The sequence below is a fragment of the Dasypus novemcinctus genome, chromosome 11 (genome assembly GCF_030445035.2).
Source record: "Dasypus novemcinctus isolate mDasNov1 chromosome 11, mDasNov1.1.hap2, whole genome shotgun sequence".
NCBI classification, from domain to species: domain Eukaryota; kingdom Metazoa; phylum Chordata; class Mammalia; order Cingulata; family Dasypodidae; genus Dasypus; species Dasypus novemcinctus.
The window spans coordinates 6,182,694-6,191,342 of record NC_080683.1 but is presented as its reverse complement, the minus strand read 5'-3'; the positions used below and the strand labels follow the sequence as shown (position 1 = coordinate 6,191,342).

Below are 8,649 nucleotides of genomic sequence, written 5' to 3'. Positions count from 1 at the left end.
GCCTGGAACATATGGGCAATGAATGAATGAACCACAAACTAGAGTAGTGTATTAGCCAGCCAAAGGGGTGCTGACACAAAACACCAGAAATTGGTTGGTTTTTATAAAGGTATTTATTTGGGGTAGGAGCTTACAGATACCAGGCCATAAAGCATAAGTTACTTCCGTCCGCAAAGTCTATTTTCATGTGTTGGAGCAAGAGGGCTACTGATGTCTACCAGGGTTCAGGCTTCCTGGGTTCTCTCTTCCCAGGGCTTGCTACTTTCCAGGCTTGGGATTCCTCTCTTCCCGGGGCTGCAGCTTTAAGCTTCAGCATCAAACTCCAACATCAGAACATCAAAAACCCTCAATTGTGTCCTTTGCCTTGCCTTTTATCTGTGAGTCCCCACCCACCAAAGGGTGGGGACTCAATGCCCTACTGGTACAAGAGGTTTACATAATTACTTAATCAAGTAAACCTCTGAATCCACTATAATCTAATATGCCCAGAGGAAAAGATCAATTTACAAACATAACCCAATATTTCTTTTTGGAATTTATCAATAATATCAAACGGCTACAGGTAGTTTTATGGGATATACGGTACGCAGCTTCTGACAAGGCCTTGCCTCCTACTATTCTGCCTTTGTGTAATCTCTTTCTACATTGAATCAGGGATGACTTAGGTGATCAACAGAAAGCTGTGGAACCAATAAAGTGTGACTGTCAAGGCTCGGTCATAAAAGGCATTGCGGTTCAGCCTTGAAATCTTGGATTGTTCACTCCGGGGTAAGCCAGCTACCAAGGCTGAGCACATTCAAGAAGGCACGTGGTAATGGCCCACATAGAAAGGTACCAAAGCCTCCTGTCAACTTCCAGCCATATGAAGAAGCTACATCGGAAGCGAATCCTCTAACTCCGGGGACGCCTTCAGATGTCTGTGGCCCCAGCCAACACCCGATGGCAACCTCGTGACAGCCTCCTAGCTGGGTCTGCTCAACCAAACCACTCCGGGATTTTTAACCCATGGGAACCATAAGAAATAAGACATGATTACTGTTTTGAGCCACGAAACTTAGGGGAGATTTGTTATGCAGTTATAGGCAGTTAATACCAAAGAAGGTGCTCCCTGGCAATTTGATGGGATGTGACAAGGTAGGCCTGGGTGGATGTGGGCGATGTGAGAGGCATATTAAGGGGCCAGGGTGGGGTAAGAAAACCGAAAATCAATTTTTTGTATTTTATTTACCATTTCATCCAGGATTAGCCCTAAGAAGTTAATAGAAATGGTTTCTGAAATGTGTAATTGGGAGAATGCTGTGTGATCCTCATTAAAGAAGCAGGTTTTGGAGTGTACTGTGTGAGGATGTTCATATAGACGGTGAGTCTCATTCATGGGAATGGGCTCTATAATAAAAAAGATTCTGGAAGGGCAATGCTTTTCTTTCATTTAAGAAACATTTTTTGAGCTGTGCTCTATGCCCGGTCCTGGGATAATCACTGAGTGAAATAAGCAAGACAAAGTGAGACAAAGACCCTGCCCACAAGAAGTTTGGTATGTGGAGAGGGACTTGCAAGAAAACAATAACACATTATGTGACAAATAATGTGATAAAGCAGGACAATGCAGGTCACCAGGAGGCGCAAGGGTAGTAAGAGAGAACTCCCAGGAGGAGATGACTTTTAATCTGAGTTTTGATGGACAAACATGATTTGACCTCTTTGGGGAAGGAGGGGAGGGACAATGGAGCGGGCAAGGGCCTTGGAGGAAGAGCCTTCCAGGCACCAGGGAAGCATATTCTAAACTTGGAGGATTTCGTAGAGGTTCAAGAAAATGCAGATAGTTCAGAACGACTAGAATTTAGGAAATGGAGGAGAGGATAATTCTGACCAGGGGCCAGCTCCTGTAGGGTTTCATAGCTCATGGTAGAGTTTGGATATTATCTTCACAGTACTGAGGAGCAACTGTAGGGTTGGTTTTTTTTTAGGTACCCAGGGCCAGGCAATGAACCTGGGACCTCATATGTGAGAAGCTGGTGCTCGACCACTGAGCCACATCGGCTCCCCTAGGCTGGGTTTTTACATTTGTTTTTGCTCTTTTTTTTCCCCCCATTTCCCTTAGGAGGCACGGGAAAGCCAGGACTTCCCATGTGGGAAGCAGGTGCTCAACTGCTAGAGCAGCATCCGCTCCATGCAACTGTAGGGTTTTAATCAGGGGCATTACTTAATCAGATCTGCATTTGGGAAGGATTCCTCTTGCTGCAGGGGGAGGTTGGGGCTGAAGGGGACTGAACAGAAGCCAAGGAGGCCAGCTGGGAGGGCTCAGGCTAAGCAGGAGGAAAAGTCCTAAAAAAAAAAAAAAGGGAAGCGGACTAGGCCTAATGGATGGGGCATCCGCCTACCACATGGGAGGTCCGCGGTTCAAACCCCCGCCCTCCTTGACCCGTGTGCAGCTGGCCCACGCGCAGTGCTGATGCGCGCAAGGAGTGCCCTGCCACGCAGGGGTGTCCCCCGCGTAGGGGAGCCCCACGCGCAAGGAGTGCACCCCGTAAGGAGAGCCGCCCAGCGCGAAAGAAAGCGCCGCCTGCCCAGGAGTGGCGCTGCACACACGGAGAGCTGACACAGCAAGATGACGCAACAGAAAGAAACACAGATTCCCGTGCCGCTGACAAGGATAGAAGTGGTCACAGAAGAACACACAGTGAATGGACACAGAGAGCAGACAACTTGGGGGGGGGAGGGAAATAAATAAAAAATCAATCTTAAAAAAAAATTCCTATTGGCACAGGGCAAGGCGGGGTGGAGGGGGGAAGGGGGAGCTGAGGATGTCAAGAAGGCAGAAACAATGGAATTTATTACCCATTGGAAGAGATCTATCAACAACGACTACTGCATTGCTGGCTTAGGTAACTGAGTACATAACTTATTCTTTGATAAGGATGTAGAGAAATAAGCAAAATTTTGCAGATTAGTCTTATAGGATTTGGGGAGAAATATTAAATATTTGGGAGTAGGATGTTAATAGGTATTAATTTTTATTAGTTTAAATGTACCATTTACCCACTTTCTTCCAGGAAAGGGTAGGGATCCCTTGGTTACTGTTTCCTGAAAGAAGAATAAGTATTACTAAAGCAACAAATCTCACAGTGATCTTGTGAGCTCTTGTAACTAAATAGACCCTTAAAAACTGGGGGGAAAATGAGAAACCAACAGAAAACTTCCATTACCTATTCATTCATGTTTACTGAACCCTTATTTTGGTTAAGGCCCTGAGCTAAGAGGTGGAATGTAAAGGTAAATGACAGTCCCTTCCCTCAAGGAGTCTACGGTCTAACCTCCTATTGCCTTAACTCTGGTGTACTGAACTAGAATGCTCTCAGCCTTAAGAAAGTGGCACAAGGTAGAGCGCAGCTCTCGAGCTACTGGTGTGATTGTGTCCAACCCATCTGGGAAGGCTTCGGCAACAGGCAGCAAAAGCCATCCGCGTGTTCCTACCCTTAGATCTACTTCTGGGAATTTATCCTGAGGAAATGAGATGGGATAAGGATATATACACAGGGATGTTCAGTGAAGTGGTTCTAATGAATTAAGAACACAAACTAAGCTTCTAACAGTGGGGAGATGTGGACGACTAGGTTGTAATTAGAAACGTTATTTTTTAAAAAACTTTGAATGCTGTAAAATGAAAGACCAGAGAGATCTCTACAGAATGTGTTCAAAGATAGCTAAATTTTTCAAATTTTGACAAATCTTTCTACAATCAGAGCTTTCCTTTCTTTCTTTCAAATTAGAGACATAATGGCAGAAAACAGAAAGACAACCCAAATGACCAAGAGGTTGGGAATTTTATTGCATGAGGATTGACCAAAATTAACTGAAATTCCACATCTTTTTTTTTTTTTTAAGATTTTATTTATTTATTTCTCTGTGTTCATTACTGTGCTCTTCTGTATTCTCATTAGGTGCTCTGGGAACCAATCCTGGGAACTTCCGGAGTGGGAGAGAGGCAATCATTCTTACACCACCTCAGTTCCCTGTTCTGCTATGTCTCTTATTGTCTCTCCTCTGTGTTTGTGTTGTGTCATGTTGCTGCAATAGCTCTCCGCATCGGCTGGCACTTCTGCGCAGGGTGGCACTTCTGCGCGGGGTGGCACTTCTGTGCGGGGTGGCACTCCTGCGTGGGCCAGCACACCACTTAGGCCAGCTTGCTTATCCCAGGAGGCCCTGGGTATTGAACCCCAGACTTCCTATATGGTAGACGGGAGCCCAACTGCTTGAGCCACATCTGTTTCCCCAATTCCACATCTTATGTGGAAAGGATTGAGTCAAATATCAGTAATATTAGCTGCAATTTATTGAGTCCTACCATGTGCCAGGTGCTGAGTAGGTTTTTTTTTTTAATTTTTTTTTTTAAAGATATATAGCTCAAATTGTTACATTAAAAAATATGAGGTTCTCATATATCCCACTTCCCACCCCCCACTTCTCCCACATCAACAACCTCTTTCATTATTGTGGCACAGTTATTGCATTTGATGAATACATTTTGGAGCACTGCTATACCACATGGATTATAGTTTGCATTATTTATTTTTATTTTTTTAAAGATTTTTAATTTATTTCTCTCCCCCCGCCCCCCCCCCCCCGTTGTCTGTTCTCTGTGTCCCTTCGCTGTATAATCTTCTGTGTCTGCTTGGATTCTTGTCAGCGGCACAGGGAATTTGTCTCTTTTTGTTGTGTCATCTTGCTGCATCAGCTCTCCGTGTGTGTGGTGCCACCCCTGGGCAGGCTGTGCTTTTTTTGTGCGGGGTGGCTCTCCTTACGGGGCGCACTCTTTGTGTGCGGGGCTCCCCTACACGGGGGACACCCCTGCAAGTCAGGGCACTCCCTGCATGCATCAGCACTGTGCATGGGCCCGCTCACCACATGGGTCAGGAGGCCCTGGGTTTGAACCCTGGACCTCCCAGGTGGCAGGCGGACGCTCTATCAGTTGAGCCAAATCCGCTTCCCTAAATTGTTTACTATCCCCATTTTATAGAGGGAGAAAATAATGTAACTGAGATTCCAGCCTCGCTGTTTGGTTCTAAATGCTGGTCTTTTTTGACTATGCTAAATACAAACAAATTCAAAAAGGATTAAGCAATTCACAGACGAATCCTGCCCAGGACTTTTGGCATGTTTGGAGCATCAGCATGGTATTAGGTTTGGTCTGGGCTGCTGAGAACATTCACAGGTCTCACTGCATTTTCCTTTCTCTCAACCATTTGGCTGCACATCTTTCCCTGGAGAATCTGTTCAACACCCACAATACACCTTCATTTATGGTCAGAACTGATGATTTTTTTGATTTACAGAATGTCTATCATTCTGTTTACCTTAAGAAGCATTCGCTTTTTTCCCCTTTTCTTGAGGTACCAAGGATTAAACCCAGGACCTCGTAGATGGGAAGCAGGCGCTCAACCACGGAGCTACATCAGCTCCCCCAAGCATTTGTTTTTCGTACCAATAAAGGACTACAGGATATTTGTTCTTTCTCATAGACGACAGGCCCCAAGCTTCCAGAGCTTCAAGATGTCAGTGCAAAGTGCACGCCTCCTACTCCCCGTGCCCCGCCCCTCCGCCCTTCAGTGCAGTTCCTAATTTCGGGGACCTCAGGCTTGCCCTCAGCGTAGCGTTTAATCAAATCCCATTTTCTCCTACAGACCCTCCGCCTCTCAAGTGGACGGGCAGCGCTGCCGGCCAAGTCGCCTGACCTTGGGCCTCCTGAGCCGCGGGCTCGCGGCGTGACCTTGGGCAAGTCCGCGATTCCCGCAGTTGGACTGTGGGGTCTGCCCCCAGCCCGCCCTCAGTCGAGCCGGACGGCCCTATGTCCACACCCCTTTCCCCCATCTCCTTCCGCGCGCTCCCCACGGCCCCACGCCTACGCTCCCGGCGTAGCGGCCACCTCGAGAAATTGCGTGGCCCCCTCATCCCAGACGCTCGTTTACGCCGCGCGGACTGGGAGGGCGCGATTCCCGAAAGAGGCCTACGCTGCGGGCGCGCGGCCGAGCCGCAGGCCGGCGCGGCCTTACGCCGCTGACGCAGCGCGCCCAACATGGCGGCGCGGTCGTCGTCGGGGGCGGCGGCGGCAGAGGGGGTGGCGGCCGCGGCGGCAGCGGCGACGGCGGCCGTGACGGCGGCGGTGGCGCGAGGCTTGGGCCGGGGGGAATGAAGCGGCCGCGGCGGGCCAGCGGCGGAGCCGTGTAGCGGAGACGCGCCCCCCCCTCCCTGCTTCCCGTGGCCGAGCCGGGAGCGCGCGCGCGCGCGGCCGTCCGGAGCGGGCTCCCCACCCCTCGACTCCCGCGACCCGCACCGCACCCCCACCCGGGCCCGGAGGATGATGAAGCTCAAGTCGAACCAGACCCGCACCTATGACGGCGACGGCTACAAGAAGCGGGCCGCGTGCCTCTGTTTCCGCAGCGAGAGCGAGGAGGAGGTGAGGCGCCGGGCCGGGCCGCGGGCGTCGGCGGCCGCCCGCCCGAGCCGAGTGAGGTGCCGGTGCAGTTGCCTGAGGCGAACGGGAGCGGGGAGGCGGCGGGGAAGTGGGGCTGAGCGCGGCCGTACCTAACGGGCCCGGCCGGCGGGGGCTCCCGGCGGCCCGGGGGTCCCGAGGCGGCCGGGGGGGAGGGACCGCGGGAGCGCGCCGGGGGCGGGGGCCGCGCGGGGCTCTCGGGCCGCCGCGCGCATGTGTGCCGAGCCGCCGCGCACGAGGCGCAGGCCCTTTGTGGCCGGGAGGGAGTCGGTGCCATTGGCGGCCGGGGCTTCGCCGGTGGCCGCGTGCGGGACGAGGGTGCGGGGGCTGGGGGAGGCTGCGGGCGCCGTGCAGACGCCGGAGCCGGCCGTCCTGCGGTGCGCTGGGGAGCCTCCCGGTGTGCCCTGAGCGGGTCGTTTGACCGAAATACTGTTTGTGGGCCGAAGTATTTTCATTTCTATGGGGAAGGCCGATACATTTAGGATCTTTGCCCAGCTGTTCCTCCCCTGCCCTCAAGGACGGCTCTTAGGATTACATTTGCTAGGAAAATAGAAATGCTTAGAATCCGTTTCTTTCTTTCTTTCTTTTTTTTTTTTTTTTTTGGTTAGGGTACTTTAAAAAAAAAAATCTGAGCCTCTCAAAGCCGTTTCTGTGGTGATGAAGGGCATTCAGAGAAGGCACATGTTTTGTAAATCCACAAAGAATAGCTGCTTTGGAAATGTGTAAGATGCCGGTGAGAACACATTTCTCGTGCATGCATGGTGGTAAAATGGCAGTTAAAGTGGAAACAATGAAGGACAGTGGAATTCAATATATTATATGCCACCATTCAGCAGTGGTCTTTCGTGGCAGGGCTGCAGTACAGTACATCGTGTTGAAATGGGGAAAGGAACTTGACCCGTTAGTTATGAATAGAAGCTGTGATGAAAGGGACAGATGGATTGCCAGGAGTTGCTGTCCAGAGAGATTTAGGAGGAAGTGGGAATTTAAATTATTGCCTGAAAAAAAAAAAAAAAAGAGTTAGTGAAGCACTAATTGTGCAGTGGAGGGATCCTCTGTTCCTTTCAGCAAAACAGAAGTGAATGGGATATGAAGATGTATACTTTGTGTCCTAGCATATGTTATAAAAGTCTCCCAAACAGATGCATTGTAATAGGGCTACTAAGTGGTGCCATCTTGTAAATTATGCACTGTTTTGGAATACATACTTGAGGAAAGTAAAATTACTGTGGTGTTTATTCTTCCTGAGGCTTTGTTCTCTTTATTATCATATCATGTTATGGAAAATCAGATAGGATCACAGGCTGTTAACTGGAGGAAAAATAATTAGCATAATAACATGTCTTAATTACAGGACTGTGGTTAAGTCTGAACACCCCAATTATAAGAGAAGGGTGTAGTAAGTTGTACGAAAAATGCAAGACTGTTAAAAAAAAAATCACGCCTAAAATTGAGAGCATGGGAGTATTTTGGATAAATTGGAAACCTTTTATAAATGATAAAGAAATGAAGACTTGATTCTCCATTTTCTGTTAAAGTTTTATTATGTACTGACTTTTTTTTTTTATTGTGGTAATATGTAAAATGTAACACTTCCCATTTCAGCCGCTTTTAAGTACTGCCATTTAGCAGCATTAATGTTTGTCCAATGCTTACTTTCATCATAAGCTGCCCCAATGCCTTGTGCAAATCAGACCAGGCCTGGGACTTGCCTTTTAGATCATACATTCTTTTTTTTTTTTTTTCCAAGCTCAAAATGCACGTTTATTTCACACAAAGGAACAGAGGATAAATGTAATAAGGAACAAAGAAACAAAATAATGATAGGCATACACATTTACATAACAAGTGCAGGCAAAATTTGTCAAGAAGATCCTTTAGGATCGTACATTTTTAAACTGTTAAAAGAAGTTTCTTTAATGGATTAGAACATTTGACTGATTATGGAGTTTCCTTCGCTGAATTTGCTTTTGAACATTGGTTAATGAGCAGAAGATTCATGCAAATCTTTAATTACAAATTCAGTGAGTGTTACTGCTAAAGCCTGGGAAGAACAAGAAAATTAATTAAACGGACCCATTTTAGCCTTGTTCTGTTCAATTAAACAAGTAGGTTGTAAGAGCCTACTATGGGCGCAGCATTCTGTCACAGGTAATTTT

The 8,649-nt window shown here is 48.2% G+C and overlaps 1 protein-coding gene across 1 annotated transcript in view; it reads left to right on the top strand.

Moving 5' to 3' along the window:
- The first annotated feature begins 6,080 nt into the window (after positions 1-6,080).
- Positions 6,081-8,649, top strand: part of NUDT3 (nudix hydrolase 3) — a 179,640-nt gene continuing 177,071 nt past the window's right edge. The window contains exon 1 of the mRNA XM_004484011.3: positions 6,081-6,454. Within this exon, the coding sequence (XP_004484068.1) occupies positions 6,356-6,454 (99 nt within the window). The 5' untranslated portion in view covers positions 6,081-6,355. The remainder of the gene's footprint in view (positions 6,455-8,649) is intronic.